General features: G+C 35.0%; 2 protein-coding genes across 4 annotated transcripts in view; both read right to left on the bottom strand.

Annotated features, from left to right (window-relative positions):
* The window catches only part of LOC138703161 (CWF19-like protein 2), a 51,646-nt gene extending 45,488 nt beyond the window's left edge, over positions 1-6,158 (bottom strand). Inside the window, exons 1-2 of one of the 3 annotated variants that reach the window (XM_069830823.1) lie at positions 6,031-6,158; positions 3,236-3,345 (exon numbers count right to left, since the gene is read on the bottom strand). In XM_069830823.1, coding sequence (XP_069686924.1) covers positions 3,236-3,322 — 87 coding nt within the window. In that variant the 5' untranslated portion in view covers positions 3,323-3,345; positions 6,031-6,158. Of the gene's footprint in view, positions 1-3,235; positions 3,346-3,832; positions 3,973-4,763; positions 5,466-6,030 lie in introns of those variants that run through there. The other 2 variants (XM_069830822.1, XM_069830821.1) reach the window with 2 other exon arrangements.
* A 6,926-nt stretch (positions 6,159-13,084) lies between these two features.
* Positions 13,085-17,740, bottom strand: part of Hers (Histone gene-specific Epigenetic Repressor in late S phase) — a 39,382-nt gene continuing 34,726 nt past the window's right edge. Inside the window, exon 6 of the mRNA XM_069830071.1 lies at positions 13,085-17,308. Coding sequence (XP_069686172.1) covers positions 17,125-17,308 — 184 coding nt within the window. The 3' untranslated portion in view covers positions 13,085-17,124. The remainder of the gene's footprint in view (positions 17,309-17,740) is intronic.

Raw genomic sequence — 17,740 nt, 5'->3', positions numbered from 1 at the left:
AGACATCTGGAGAAAGAACTAAGGAAGAGACTAGGGAAGTGCTTTGTATGGGGCAGAAACATGAACATTACGACGAAGTGAAGAGAAGCGAATAGAAGCATTTGAAATGTGGAATGGAGAAGGATGGAGCATGTGAAATGGACAGATAGAGTAAGAAACGAAGCTTGCATGAAGAAAGAAGGAAAGAGAACATAACTGATTGCACAAGAGCGACATAAGGAACATGGGTGCTAGAAAAGAGATGCATGTAGATTAGAAGAGGATAAACAAGTCAGAACATGTTAAAGGGGGCATTAAGGCAGGTAAAAAGGGCATGTTGAGTTCAAAACAAGACTCAGAAAGTGTAAGTGAAAAAAAAGTGCAGAAGGTGTGAGTGCAGTAGTAGAAGAAATAGTGATGGAAAAAAAAATAGTAACAATGTAGAAGAGAATATCAATAGCAATAAAGCAGAAATATGGTAGAAGTGAACAGTACTTAAAGGATTGAACCAGAGAATGTGGTAATGGATGAAATGAGGGGAAAAATGGATATACTAGTACATGAGATAGTGAGAGATGGGTGTGAGAGCATAGAAAATAAGATGAGTGTTTCGAAACCGAATAAATGAGAATAATGTTATTGTAGTAAAGAGTTAAGGTGAATAGTGTTAATATAGTAAAAAGTAAAGGGGAATAGTATTAATATAGCGGTAGTGCGTTTTGAGTTATGTAAATTGAGTTGATAGTTGAGAAGAAAAGTGGTATTTGATCTGTTGGGTAGAGAAATTCATGATTTTAATAACAGAAACAAAGGAGAGAAAAGTAGATGATGAGGAGAAAAAGTAATAAAATGGCAAATAATGGAATGAGTTATGAGGCTTCCTAAATACAGGAATGTCAAGGTACACCGTGACATTATAGATGATGTTTGACTAATAAATATCATATCTTATCATAACCAGTGAGGGAAGTGGAAGAAAATCAGAGGTGGTATGCTACCCCAAGATTTTCCGCTGACATACCCCAATTTAAAAAAGGTATACAACATAGACATACATGATGTGTACAATAAATATTGTTTCGTGCAGTCAATAACGCGAATCTTCAAAGTTTACGCAACATATTAAATTTCTTAATTAAATAATTTCAAGTTACTTCAGTTATTTGCTAGATTATTTTGCAATGTCCATTGAGGCTTATCATTTAAAATACTGTTAAAGTTTCAAAGTGCCTTAATTAATTATTAATAAAAAGTGCAACAACAACAAAAACGACACAGTCACTAAATTGGCAACAATGGCCACCAGAAGCTACAGATCATAGCCTTCTATACTTGAAATATTACCATTGTAAGCATTCCAGAGGTTGACTTATCAAATAAACGTGCCTAAATACACATTAACTACAGTTCCAAAAGGCTATGGTTTAGATTTACGAAGCAAACAGATAGTAAGTACTCTTTGCTGTGAAGAAATATATACGGTAAAGAAATTATTACGGATCACACTTTTTCAGTGATGGTATCTATGTCGTTTTTCACTAAAGGTATGTTTTCTGGCCATATAAACCAGTGGCTTTATTCCATACCGGCGCATATTGTCTCACTTCCCTCACTGATCATAACTGAAGGGTACACGGGAAAAACGATCAAGGTCCATCAAAAATCGAAATTGAGTTAATAATGCTATTTTATAGTGGAAAGGAAGTACTATCATGTGGTCTAGCTAGTAATAAGAAATATTCGTTCTTGACATTCCACTACGTCAATTTCTATTAAATACACACATAACAAAGTATTAAGCACTTAAACTTTAAAATTAGTTTTTCTCGAAACTTTATAAAAATGGACCTTGATCGTTATTCCCGTGTACCTTTCAACTGATTGCAAAACAGACTCTCACGATGATTTGAACACGGAAATATTTGAAAATTGACTCCAGAACACACTAATGAAAAACCTTTCTCTAAATGAATGTTGTGCAATTGTGGGTGATAATGCAAGTTATCATCCAAGTTTGTAGCTGTAGCCCTAACTTTTTGAACAGTTCAGTAATACAGAGTCCCCTATTTATAAGCCAACCCGATATCTGTTTGCTGTTTCTGTTGGCAGAAGGAGACGTATAGTTTGCCAGTTTACAGTGATATAAATGGTAAATCATACATCACGAATGCATGACATCATGAACATGAATACAGGAAGACATGTTCAGAGTCGTCTCTCTCTGTAGTTATGCAATAATGTACAGTACAATATGGTTCACTACAATTTAGAACAACATATATTTATGACTGTTACATGATGCACAAAAGCTTTAAAAAGTGTAAAATAAGTTCGAAAGGAAAGTAAGTTCATCGAATGTAATAAGAGACGTGTTCATGATAACATAATTCTGTAGTAATGGTTATTAGAGGAGAAAAATTCTCTTCAGCACTGGGGATTGAACCCGGGTCCTTGGTTCTACGTACCAAGCACTCTAACCACTGAGCTACGCCTAAGTTCAATCCACAGCACCAGGGAAAAAGAGTGGAGGAGAGGGATTCGATCCGGAGCGCATTTTTCTCCTCTAATAACCATTGTTATCATAACATATAGGCCTATATATTCTGTAGGACCAAAAAAATTAATCTTTACCTATAATTCTGTAGTTTTTGGTCAGAACATGATAATTCCAGAAATTACCTGTTTTAGCTGAAAGCGCAGCCCTATACCCGTGATATCTCCATATGTTATTTTCATTTATGTAAACTAGAATTACTTATGATTTGTATAGGAAAAGTAAAAATAAAAATGCTTGTATCTCAAAACAGGTTTATTGGAGTTATCATGTTTTGACCAAACACCACAGAATTAAGAGAAGAATGTGATTTGCGAGATCACCTGATTTAAATCCGTGAGATTTTTATATGAAAGGAAAACTGAAGGTGAAAGTTTATAAATATAATCCGCATATAATAGAAGAATTAGAAGTTAATATTAGTCTGGCTTTAATAATGATGACTACACTGGCAAAACTTCAAGGAGTATCACAGAATTTACTCAATAGGTGCCAATTGTGTCTGACTGTGAAGGAGAGTAAATTTATTGAATGTAGGCCTACTTTCTGTTGTTCATAAGTACATCGTTTACTTGCTTTTGCTCGCAGAACTTGTTTACTTGCTTTTGCTTTCCTGAGAGTATTCCATTGGCATATGACTAGCGCAGACACCTTATAAATAGAGAATCCTGTAAAAAGGTCACGTTTGCAAATTAGGCCTACCTTCTTTAATATCCCTTCTCTTGCTTTCTTTTTTTCTGCTCTTTCAGCTTCCTTCACTCTTGCACTTTCAAAGTTAATGTAAGACATTTATAGGTTATATCTTGCCAGCTCTGTAACATAAAAAAACATAAAATCTGTAAAACTTTAGGTAATTATCCAGTTATGTGTAGTCCAAAATTGTAAAAACACTAATTATATTATAAACAACAAAAAGTCATAAATAATAAAAGTCTTCTAACCTTTCTCATTAGATTAAATATTCATAGAACTCTTAACAAACACAACACACTGCTATATAAAGGTAGATTTCATTAAGGCAGACAAAAGAACATCACAAGCTGCATAAATGAAAGTTATGAAAAGAACTGCTATCCTTACACTCTTCGACTATAAAAAGATATTTTATACAAATTTTAAATCGAACAAATTACAAAATGTAGCCTATAAAGACTTCCCACAATCAGTCCCTGAATGCTAGTACATACAAAAACAATATAATTTAACAGTTGGAGGAAAACTGTATGAACGTATTTCAAAATGTTCAAGTGAAAATGTAATAGGCTTAAAATACAGTGAATACCTGCATTGTTTACTTACATGACACACGTACGATGCGTAGTATATGATATCAAATAACATAAAATATAATTGTGGCTAACCGTAATGTATCGTATCAAAACTGTTTTTTGTATCCTAACAGAAAATGTATTCTCCTATGTCAATGGATTATAATCATAGATTTAGTATGTATATTGCAAATAGACTCCAGATGCCTGACAAGAAGTAGCAAATAAGTGTTAAGAAATACTTTTAAAAATGAAGAACATATTGAGGTTATATATTGTAAACAAAAATAATCACAAGTAGCAATCGAGAGCGATTACAGTGCTGCCAATATTTACCATACATATTTCCGTACGGTACGGTCTACCAACATTATTTCATACCCATTTTACAGGTGGCGACACTATTCACAAAACGTCTTTGGTATCACAGCCATCTTCAGTTGAAGGCTCTGGTATGTATGTATGTACAGATCGATTCAACGTTATTGGCCCCTGTCCTTGGTTGTTTGGCTGGTGAGCGAATTGTGTGCTACGTTATAAGAAAGACATTTTTATCACAAATGTGCATAGGAGGGGAAGAGGAAGAATGAAAAATAATATCTATGCTCTTAGCTGAGGGACACTCATGTCAAGAAAATATGTCATCATCACATTGTTTAGTCAACAGACGTAGTTGTTAGTAACGGCACGTGTGGAAGAATATTGTTTTTTTTTTTAAGTCAGAAAGTATCGCGACATGATAAGAAGGAAGTATTAGGCGTCATGACTGCGCGGCCTGACCTGTGTGGCCCAGCCCGCCAGTAGTGATGAGTAACTCACTCTTAGTAGACTACTTACTTTTTGCTGGGGCCAAAATCCCTGAATCAAGCTGTATGTATACATTATGAAGGTTTGAATAGGTTTGGTTGGGCTTGGTTAAGTTTACTTGGCTTAGTTTAATATTCTCCTACATTATTTCTAACCTTCTATTGATGAGGAGGATACAGAACACTTGCAGCTACTAGAAATTCGTGGACTCGGTTCTCCAAAGGGTTACAGTACCGGAACACGTTTTCTGCTTGATATCCCAGGAAATTATCTCTCTTCCTACCAGATGTAGGAAGAAACTCGCTCATGTTTCGCCACGTCTTCTCGATGGTATTTATGTGTACACCACTGTCGTCACACTCGAGACTCTCTTCGCTCTCTTGGTCTATTACACCACCCCTCTCCGTGTCCACGAATTTAATACAGTAGTTTTCCCTCAAATGCCGGAATCTCTCCCCTTGCAAGCAGTCGTAAGATTTCCAGCAATCGGAAACTACAGTACTGCCTGGTCGAATCCACTGTCTGATAATATCTACCAGAGTATTGCTGTCTCTGGCTTTTCCTGGTAAAAGAAAAAAATGTTTCCTGTTCTTTCGTTCAATCCCTCCAAAAACCCACTGTCCTTCACCACGCCTACCACAATGGTATTTTCTTTTGCCGAAGATGGCCTCCACTATGACCCCAGGACCACCAATCTCCGTTGAATTCTTTTGCATCCAGTCCTCACAAACTTCTCGACAATAAGACGACCAGTTGGAAATAGTTTCCGTACTCAGTCCTAGTTCGTGTTGTATTTCCCGGTAGCGCAGTCTGTCCAGTAGCAACCAATACGCTACAAAACTAATGACTGTTTTTGGAGGTAGATTTCCTTCGATAAATGACCCCTTTTTTCCAGAGATTTCTTTTCTGCATGTATTTGTGCCACAACGGTGTGCAAGTGTTTTACGTGACCATGATAAATTCACAGTATTCCCACACCGATCACAGAGTATTGATCTTCTCAATATTTCATGTGACAACAAAATATCTTTACATTCTTCGTCCGTTAATCTATTACATCTATTTATCGTAATATCGCACCCGCCACAAACTGCCATCGTAACTTATCTGAAACCGCCACACCATCATTTGACTTCGCGCTCAATTCCGAACTACGAAGAAACGCATTTCCCTCCATCAACAATGCTGCAACTTTTCAAAGGTTGGCTACATTAATTCTACGACTTCCGCTAGAAGCCGCACTAATAGAATGCGTATAACACAGCCAATAAGAGCCCTTTCAATGGATGTGGACACAGCCAATCAGAACACTCTCAATGGATGCTCTTCCTGGTTCGTTTCAATTCATCTATAAAACAAGAATGCATTATAATACGCATTGACAACGGAAACTCGCATAGCATATGGTTTCGCTTTACTCACCACCCAACGAACCCCTCCCCGAACCCCTTCTATACCACAACAACCTCCAGAACATCAAATAGCAACCGACATGGCAGACTTCAAACGAACACAGCCACTTCCCCAACCTCTTGCTACTGTTCTACAACTGCAGCATTGCCAACTCTGTTAGAAAGTTTATTACTAACTAGCTCGTAGAATCTGGTGGAAAAATCTGTCAGACAAAATGTTTTGTATTTTTAATTCTATGACTCTTGTTTACTGTGACGAATTAATGTTTTTGAATCACAATTATATACCATGAAATTGAGAACTAGCAATTGTAACATGATTCACACATCACTCAGCAGTTAAATGAAACATGTTAAATTAAAATTTTCAATCCCAGTCCCTCGCCACTCTTTTTATAACACAAAATTACTTCTTTTATGCATGAATTTTATTAACGTATTATTATGTCATATTATGACGAAACGTTTATAATGGTTGCCCTCTGTTACAGTGTTATGACACACAGAACAGTTTCATGTACAAATTAGATTTTTCAATTAGCCAACTTAATGAATAATCTGGCATTCATCATATATTTAAAATTTTACTTTTTACTAGTTGAATAGCGTAGCCAATTAATAATTTCAATGCTTAAGCCACTTGTATAACTGTCTACCCACCCTCCCTTCTTCCCGCAGGAAATAGTGGAAGAATCACCTTGAGTTCAACACGGATTATAAATAATGCGTCACTTTAGAGACCCCTTGCAATTTTTGGTTTCTAGTCAGGATTGTCTGGGGAAACATCATACACTCAGCCTGGTAACCTCTCCTGATTTCCCCTCTGTTTGCCAAAGAGGAAGAAATGGATATGAAACATTTCCCATTCTGTGAAACTCTGAAGCTTCATGAATAGGCCTACACACTGTACCTTACTTCTAAATATTGGGAAACACGAAGGATAATAACTTTGACGTTGACTCCTCAACATTAGATACACATACATTGTTATAATATAGAATTATATCTATTTCTCTACGATTTTTTTTCAAATAGTTCCTGGGGCTTCTCAAGTAGACTATAATCACTACTTCAGGTATGCAAGGATAGAAAGTTCTTCACTGTTAAGAGAAAATATCCTCTCGGTTCTAAAATAATTTGTTACTCTCGAGTTAATTAGTAACTGACGGAAGGTTCAGAAAAAAAGGATAGGTTTGTAAAATTTTTATAACATGAATAGGACCTACATACTGTAGGCTACCACAAGTTAAACTGTACAAGTCAATTGCCTTAATTTGTATGCAATCATTAAAATAAAACTCCATCATATTACTTAGGTATTAAATGATTTCGTTTAGGTAAGTCTTGTGAAAAATGATTCAAGAAAATAAACCATAAAATATGAGTACCTACCAGTGACGAAATAAGGTGTAAATACTGGGTAGACTGAAAAAATCTGCTTACCTTATATCTTTTTATACAGCAGATGTTTCTCGGCTTTTCTATAAAAATTTTTTGTGACACAGGTTCCACAATAAGATGATGACCACTCATTTTCATCCCAAACAGAATACAGATATAACTAGGGACGAAAATTCCATGCAAATGCATGTTTTTTATAGGAACATAGGACATAGCTCAAACTTACCGTAAAGAGGGGTGACTTTGAACAGTAATTTAGCGCCTTTCTAAATTAAATGCTGTACCCAATTGCGATAAAACTGTTTAAGTTGTCAATACACTAGTTCAGTTCTTTCGCAATGGGGTACAGCATTTAATATAGAAAGGCGCTAAATTACTGTTCAAAGTCACCTCGGCGTTCAAAGTCACCCCACTTTACGGTATCCATTTCATTACTTTCTGATTCCAAATATGTGTACTTTTTCCGTGTATATTTGCATGTTTTGCCCTTTTCGGAGATACGAACATGCATAATGCATATTTAAGCAATTTTTATCTTAATATACATTACCGGTATATTCAATTTAAATGCATGTTTTAATGGTTTAGAGTGGACATCTCAGTTCCTCGATTTTTATGTCCCTTACTTTAACTTCAGGAAACAGGATAGAAGAAGGAAAAGAAAAAAAAAACTAAATAACAGAAAGTTCATTCAAGTTTGCACCCATAACTTCTTGCAATGTAGAGAAGTCATTCTTTGCCTACAAGTGCAGAAACCTCACAGAAACCAATTTAGAAATGTTGTTAGTTGTTAACTATGAAAAAAAAAAAGTGAAATAAGAAATTTGGAACAAAATGGAAGTGCATATTTTAATGTATTTTTCACTTGATCGTGCATGTTTTATAGTTTGATAGTGCATAATGCATGAATATTTTGGGATTTTATAGTGCTTGAAATTCTCGTGTCTAGATATAAGAATATAACTTATTTGTCTCAGAGCACCTTGTTAGTCAAGGATATTTCTTATATCATGAAAATTTTTATTTTGTTTTCCTCCATCTACTATCTTTGTAAACACATTTTGTTCATACATCCGACTTGAAAACGGTTTCTCTTTTAATTCTACAAATAATGACCTCAATGTTCTCTCAGTATGCGCCATTTTACGCGAAAACTAATATGTAACACACACACACGCATGCACTTTTGATTAAACTAACATTCAACATTGAAGTGCATTCACAGAACACCAATATAACACGATGTATTATTGTAACAAAGAGGCTAGCCGCATTTCGCACTGAGCTGTAGCGAATTGATATCCCCTCCTAGGTTTCCTCTCATGCTTGCGAGTCAAGGTCATAGCAGAGGCTTCTGTCACAAGCCTCTCGCACTGTACTCTTCATCCTGGAGTGACTGTCAACAGTGAACGTAATGTATGGAAGGATAGGAGTGAAACCAAGTGTTGTGATACATTGTTATTACAAACTTACAGGCCTGCTGTTATTAAGTATAATAACTCAAATTTTTTAGGTAGACTAAGCCTCAAAACTGTCTTAAGAGCTTCGTCACTAATACTTACCATACTGTTGACATAGAGTTGATCCATGTGTCCATGCTAATGGAGTATGTTCCTATGTGTTTCCCATGATATGTACGCAAATTTGTAGAAAATGAGCTCGAACACAGAAATAAAGCATTTCTGGACCTATGTTTATATAACATATTTTCATCCTCTGCATGTGAGAAATAGTATTTCCCTAAAGTTTTGACATAACTTTTAATTATACTCTGTACAGAGGTGCCAACCTATCAGCTGGATTATCAGTAACCCCATGCACCACTTCTGGCAAGTCTCATGTGAAATATATTATATTGTCTATAACTACACATTACCTGTATTTCTTCCATGAAAAATAAAGAAGTGCTCTGTGGAATATTTTGCATCTAGCAGCTGTTTTTCTGCAAATTTCTTCTTGAAGCATACTTCTACTTGTGATATCTTGATCTTCTGGATCAGAAGTGATCCCAGTGTTGATGTGTTTAATGCAGGCCTTAATTCCGTCTGATTTTTCCTCAACACTGAAATCTTTTTCCTTAGGAGAGTCACAGCGAGATACAACTTCACTTAATGTTTTATACCGACTTTCTTTTCTTAAATTTGCAATTTTGATCCTAGTTGCATCTATTCTAGATTCTTTTATACATTTATAATGTACTCAGGAAAATATCACATTTGCAAGCTGCAAATTTCTCTTGAAGTTTGCCATATTCACCTTCATCAACCAAATTTGGGAATCTTTGAATAAAATATTCAAGAAATGTACATGAAACGTTTCTTCTGTATGCAATATCAACTACTTCTGCATGCTTGAGAAATTCAGTCTCAATTCAAAATTTCTTTACACATTTTTTTTACTATACTATATAAAATTTTGTTTTTCCGTAAACATTTTCTCTTTGGCTGTAATCCCGTAATAGTGAGAGGAAAAACCGTAATAATTACGAAAAATCCGCAATAGTTGGCGCCATCGGTGGATCCAGGGACTCTTGGGTGGCTAACCTCGAGCCAATAAGACAACACTTATATTTAAGTTCACGGAGTTATTTTATTTTTATGAAATTAAATCTCACAGTTTTATTTCCGCTTTATATATTATATAATATGAACGTCACCAAAGTATTTACTAGGGGCCAGCATACGTCCATTGAATATTTAGCAGCAGTCGGGACTGGTGAGTGGCAATAATAGAAAAAAAAATTAGCCCCACTTAAGGAATCCTGGATCCGCCACTGGTTTGCACCTCTGCAATTTATGTAGTATAAATAAATCACGTTATAAAATTAAAAATTTCCTAATTTGCTGAGATCCATTTCTAAAGGTATCAACTACTGGTACCTTTACCTTACCCATCACTGGAATTGTTGATAGTGAGATGAGGCTGAGGATTCACCATGTGATTACCTGACACGTGCCTTACAGCTGGGGGAAAAGCTCGTAAAATTCCAACGAGGTAATCAGCGCAAATGAGAATCGAACCCACGCCCAAATGAAACTCCAGATCAGAAAGCAAATGTGCCTATCGCTTGAGCTTTGTCGGTGGCCAAAGATTCATGTTACGTAAAAGAGGAAAAACTACAGCCCTTTTCTCCCTCTGCCTCAGTGAGATAACTTAATAGGCTTTGTAAAATTGCAGCAGTCTGTGATGCTTGAATCAGGAAATTATAAAAAATAGTTTCTGGCATCATTGCGAGGGTTCTGGGGATTTCTGCAAATTGTTAAAAAGTTGTGGATAGGAACGGGAATGATATAGTTCAGTACCTGATATTAAAAGGTGCTTAGGGTTAGCCATTCCCATACCTAGATCAATTCTTTGAGCTGGTGGTTAGCATGATGGCTTCCAGATCTGGAGGCCTTGGGTTCAGCTATCAGGAAATTTTCCTTGAAGAAAAAATTCCCTGTGTGTCTAGAACCTGTGAGTGTACAAAATTCCCTCTGCGTGTCTAGAACCTGTGAGTGTACGAGGTTACTACGAGTAATTAACCAATCTTAAAAAAAAAAAACCTTTTCCCTCCATTCTCATACCAGCTAATACATAATATGGAGTTGCCACTGACTGAAGGAGTAAGGTACTGATATACAAGAGGCGTTCAGAAAGTAAGGGCCAGTAACATATTACATGAGTAATGAAATTCAGTTCATGATCTAGTTAATAAATTATAACCTGTGTAACTTGGGAATAATAACTTAATGAGAAATCAATTCAGAAATCCCGGAGCTCTGTTCTTCAAGAATGGGTTCCCTCTAGTGGCCGCCCTCTGCACTATGTCATAGATGTCTATGAACGTAGGACTGAAGTCCACACGTGCTGAGGTGCACTCGTTATGAGTGACTAGTTGGCCGGGATCCGACGGAATAAGCGCCGTCTTAAATCACGAAGTGATTTACGCATATCATATATATTATTTTAATGTACCGAAGTACATATATTTCCATGCAGACATTCTGTGTCATCATACGATGAAAGAGTAATGGAACGGAGAAAAATTCTCTTCCCCATACGATTCATTAAAAAAATTGTAGGTTCCCATACGCTGTATGATCCCGTATGGTCCCCATGACAGCACTGGTTACAGCCACACCCATGTACAATGACATTTTTTTACCTCATTTAAAATACAAATAAAAAATGCGACCTAAACTCGTAACTTAAAAAAAAAAAAAAGAAAGATAAATCTTGCATTCTGCATTTAGAAGTTACATTGACAAAACTCCATGAGGAAACACTGCACGGTCAGTCACATGCTAGCTATCTACATATGATCCACCAATACCATAGCTACTTCTATCTCCTCTGATCCCTGTCAAACTGGGCCACATTCATCAAGAAGAAATTTACTAATATATACTAAACTCAACTTCTATATGATTTTATAAGTACCACAATTTTTGTGTTTTGGTCTTTTTTTTTAATGTATATTTCGGAATCTAGTACATATGTCTGCCTCTGTATGTAAGGTGGATGCTCCTGTTATGGCCATGTTCCTGATATGGCCACCCCCCTATTGTGAGTTAGTTAACCAAAAAATCCGCTAAATTGCAGCAGCATCCAATGAAAGGGCATCCTGGTATGTCACTTCATCGTTTTCCATCCAGTCAGGTTGAGGAATATGGCGTCAGTTGCCTGTTTTGCGGTTTTCATGTGACCTCTTCTTATTTTTCTCTAGTAAGTCTTTGTTTTATGCATGTTTTTCAAAGACTTGTTTCATGAAAACCATTGTACTCCATTCAGTTTTTAATGTTCTGTTGATTGGTGTTGTCGTTGATGGCGTATCTTTTACGAGTTGTTTATAATCAAACGATTTTCGTGAAAGCTTACCTGCTCCTGATATGGCCATATCAAATGCACCATGGCTATATCAAATCCACCATGGCCATATCAAGTTCATTTCACTTCTATTTTTTCACCTGACAAATTTACATGCCTTATAGCTGGGATTACGCAAAAATTTTGTATTTTGAGAAAAACAACTTAATTTTTTATGAAAAAACTGTTTTGACTACACTTTTGAATTATAAAAAAGATTATTAAGTGTCATTTTTATTCATTTTACACCAAAATTATTTAATTTTAGCACAACTGTGCTATCAAACTGAAAACAATCACGATTTGTAGAACATGGAACAAGGATGGCCATATCATGTGCACATGTTCCTGATGTGGCCACTAGGTAGACTTTTGGAATTTGGGACTTTTTGGACAATTAAAGCTATTTTTATGGGGAAAGGAAATTGTTTTAATTAAGTCCATTAGACTGAGAACAAGTAAGAAAAAAGTGGTTTACATTTTTTTTTCAAAATGGCGGCTAGAAAAATTCTCAAACCTTAGCATGGCCATATCAAGGACACCTACCTTAATTAAGTTCTGACCTGAATTATATTTATCTCTGGCTACGGCCCTATTTTACCTGAAAAGGGCAATTCTAATGTGATTTTGCAATACCTTTTAAAGAAAAAAAAAACAATGTGGCGTTTGGATTCACTTTACTTCACAAGAAGTAACTAGAATTTGCACGAATTCTATTTTGTCAAGTGCATAGCTTGTATACGAAACAGTCCCTTATTTTTCTGAACTCTTCTTGTAAAATCGATCACATTTAAGTGAATAAAACAATTTTAAGAGACATATCACACATTTATTCTCTTAAGAGATGAAAAACAGACACAGGAGGGGAAAACAAAAAAGTAATGAAGTGTGGTATGTAAACTCCTTTACAATGTTTTTTTTTTTTTGGAGTGGTTCTTGTTTTTATTCTGCTGGCATGCAAAGGCACCTACGGAAGGCATTTAAATCTAATATTCTAATAATGACTCAACTAGAATATGAACTACATTCTGCGCGTGAATGAATTAAGCATGTGAGGATGATATTGATGATAATAGTCAACACACAAACAATAAAATGAATACAATGAAGGAGAAAAAACAGACTCGATAGACAACACGTGGCCACAACTGGTAATAAAAATATATATAGCAATACTGCACCAATATTATTTCACATGTTCTCTCAACAATGTTCTCACCAAGAAGCAGTAACACAGCAAAGTGGGGCCTCCACAGCATGCATCAAAATCAACAGTTAGGATTCTAATGTCCCATTTGACTGGTGCTAAATTACCAAAATTACTTATCAAGATTTGATCATAATGGTCTGCATCTGTCAAAGCCTGGATTCAGATCCTAGGCAAGACGTGTTTCTCATTTCACAATCATCCCTGTTTGGGATAAGGCACTGCATGCCCCGTGGTTCGATTGTAAGGCTTATCCAGCAACCAAAATCAAATTCCCAACAAAATACATGTACAGTAAGGAAAGATAATCATATATCAAATAAATTTTTCATTTAACAATATAAAGAATGGAATTATTTTATATATCTGATTCACGTACTGAAATCAAAATTGTTGTAATGTCATATCAAATATGTATGCAATAATTACTTCTCTTAAAAGTCGAAATTATGCTTTGTGTTTGAACTTCAATGCTCATTCCAAAGGCTCAATTAATCTCATACTTAGTGCTAAAGAAAAGAAGAAAACGTTACATATATATTTTAATTCTTACCAACTTTGATTTATGTTTTATGGAAGCACTTACTCCAAATACATACTGTCTGGAAGATACTTCAGGAATATAACAGAAATATTCATTTACATATCAATATGGAAACATAATCGTTCTTTAGACGTTAAATTATTTTCAATTTTGAAACATGGGCATGTTTAACTCGTAACATGAACCAAATTGTTAAACTTCCCATTACCCTGTGCCCACCTTTTCTTAGTATGGAGAGGAAAATGCCAATATTACATCAAAGTAACTCTAATGAAAAAGTTTATAATCCTTCAACATATCAATACAAATATGCCTGCAAAACATACATAACCATTGCTTCCTTGGGTTATGTGATCAATTATCTTCAAGTTTATTTATGTTTCAAATTATATCATTAAAAATTTTACTCAAGGAATTTCAAAACAAATGTGCAGAAGACAAGACAAAGCTACAATTTCACAATGTCAACAAAACAAAAATGTTATAATATTGGCCTTCCAATAGAAACTATTAGAAGTCTGAATCCATACAAACAATACAAACTATTTAATATTTAGTAAATATTTTCTATCAAATTATGATTTTAAATACACCAAGTACCTTTACTTATTAACCGTAAGACATTTGCTCACAACTGTAAGACGAATCGTTTCTTTGAATTCCAAGTTTCATGTAGATATGAAATAACCAAAACTCCAAACTGATTTCATCAAAAACAAAATACAAGCGACATCCACCTTGACGGCAGAACCTACTCTACGCTTTTCAACATAATATTTAAATAAACAACATAATGAATCATGTGGAAACAAAATGAATTTCAAATGTTGAAACCAAGACTTCGTCACTCATTCCTTGTGTAAAAACTCTTCTCAATATTTACGGTCGAGAAATACAATCGATATAATAAGTTGTATTATCACGTGACTTTAAATGTTATATAATTTAAAGCAATTTTACATACATTTCTCTTACTCGTTTTCACATTTTGTATGAATAAAAAAAAAGTATAACTGAAAACTTTCCATGGTACCTTATCACAAAGCAGAATTAAATCAAATTAAATATAAATTACAAGATACAATTTAACTCTACCTATAACAGCAAGAGGAGTGCAACATTACCAACCCTTATAGAATTTGTACAGTTACTTTCCCATTATACTTCTCTACAACACGAGCTTTGTACTGACAGATTCACTTGAAGTTACAGCAAGTATTAACTCTTAATTTTGTCGATACTTGAAAGATTATTCCTCACCCTACACACTCCTCCTTTACCAAAGTGGATACTTGTAACTGCAATTCCAACTTCGTTCATGGCTACAGAGGACTGGTTTTGCAATGTAGCCTGGAAGACCCTTTCACATAGGTTTGGTCTATTCATGTACAGCATAATCATCAGTTCAATTTACACAGTGACAGTGGTAAGCAGAATAATTATTAAATAATTATTTTAACATACATAAAATCAACTTAGCATTGGTATGAAGCAATCAGAAAGTTTGATGGTTAAAAATACGAAGAAAAAACAAAAGCATTCCCCCTTCCTGAATTAAAAAATTAGAGCTGAAATAAAGTTTACAAAAATTTCGAACTTTATAGACATACTTCCTTGTAAAAACATCCTTGTCCATGCATTATAAGAACCAGGGACATAAATAAAACCCCATATGCCTTCAAGACCCTAGTCTGTTTCCTCATTCCCATTACACGTGCCAGATTCTTGGAATGGGTAACTGGACTGTCATAATTTAGCACCAGAAATAAGGAGCACGAAACAAAATGTTTCCACTCCCCAGAGACTAAAGGAAGGAGGGCTCTGCAAGGAAAATAGACATAATAGCCAACCAATTGTGTGATCAGGTTATGTCTAATCTGAACAAGAAAATATGGACAGGGGGAAGCTGTGTACCTTGGTTCTGTATGTCTCACGCTAAGCATTTTCTAAGAATTATATCTAAACGAAAAAAGATTTTTTATAAAATAGCATTTGAAAAAAATCCTACCTGAGTGACCACACAAACCATTTTTTTTGTTTCATTTTTATAAATATTGATTTTTACTTTTTAAATTAAATATATTATATATATATTCTGACTCTATATTAATAATATAATAATGTAATATCTATTCTCTTTACAAGTTATGGTACAAATGCTAGGATGATAAGCATTTTCGTGAAACACAAAAATGCTCATATTTCTGTTCCTTTAGAAGACTTTCACAAAATGTTACATTATTTATTCTTTGTTGTCCCTAATTTTTTTTCCATTTACAGTTTCAACAAAGTTGGTCTCCTCATTACAACATTTTGTTTCATTAAGGCTTTGATGATATATATATATATAATTTTTAACTCTCTCTCAATCTCTCTCTCTCACTTGCGAACATTCAAAGGCCCTCATGTCCTTGATGTTCAACACAGATCCACATCTTAGGTCCACATGTAGTTTGCCATTATCACACACAATTTCACATAATCACTTTCGTAGATTGTGACCATTCACTGAAAGAAGTCCGCCTTGAAAAGAAAATAACAGAACATAAGAAAGTGACAAATCATGACATCAAAATTCAGGGCTGTTATAAACCTATTCAAATTATACTAACTTATCACATTGTCTAATAAGCCCCGGTTATACAAAAAGGATTACAATTCTCAAAGAAATTTAAAATATATTTCAATACAATCAAGGATGTTTAAACCACTAGTGACGGTTAATATTTAAGATGAACTTGGATTTTACAAGTTAGTTGTACTACGTCTCAAATGTGGGCCCAACATCCTTCATCGATCCCGGCAATTCTTCCACGTTCCATCTGCTCTGATTATTATATTCTTGAAACATAAAACTCCATCTCTGCCTATGTGCCCTCGATGGAAAATGTTTTACAGATTCATTGCTGATATATACACTAAAAATTAAAATTTGTCATGAGGCAGAGTGTTGAAGTTTGATGTTTGTGAAAGAACTACCACCTTCCAAAGACCTGGCTGTCAACTAATCTATCACTTGGTAAGTGCCAACCTCGTGACACTCGACTTGTGCACGTGTTGTTAACACACATGCAGCAGCTCTATTCCGAATCTGCCAGTAAGTTTCAGCCAGGATTCTTTAGGATACGACGCTGTCGAAAATCGTAAACTCGGCGGCAGAAAAACACCAGCTCGGGAGCAACGCAGCCAGGAGGCTGTCTGTTCTCTCGTGGATATCCGTGGTGTTGTGGTACTACCAGACCTGGTTCTCTCACGCCATCTTCCAACCTCCGAACGCACTTACGATACCTGCAATCATTAATTATATTTATTTATCTATTTATGTCCATAACAGGGCAAAGCCCCAATTACAATAGACAGTACAGATAAAAAAAAAACATAGAATTGAATACAACACGAAAAAAAGAGGTAAAACAGATACAAGTGTAATTACAAATTAAAAATGGAAAAGAGAAGGAAAAAAAAAAAACAAATAGATACCACCTAAATAAAAGACACAGATACAGATATAAATGAAAAACACCAAATAAAAACAAATCAAAAAGAGCCAAGTACAGACATCACAGCCAAAAATGCAAAATGTAGGCGTAGCTATAATTGGCAAATTGCAGAGCAAATACAACAACATGTTAATAAATTCAATATACAGCACTACACAGCAGGCCCAATAGGCTCAATTAATTTATTAAAAAAACTCACCAATACAGAACATGTGTTTCA

This window comes from Periplaneta americana, chromosome 7 (genome assembly GCF_040183065.1).
Source record: "Periplaneta americana isolate PAMFEO1 chromosome 7, P.americana_PAMFEO1_priV1, whole genome shotgun sequence".
Classification (NCBI taxonomy): domain Eukaryota; kingdom Metazoa; phylum Arthropoda; class Insecta; order Blattodea; family Blattidae; genus Periplaneta; species Periplaneta americana.
Note: the sequence above shows the minus strand (reverse complement) of the source record. Positions and strands in the feature narration are given on the sequence as shown.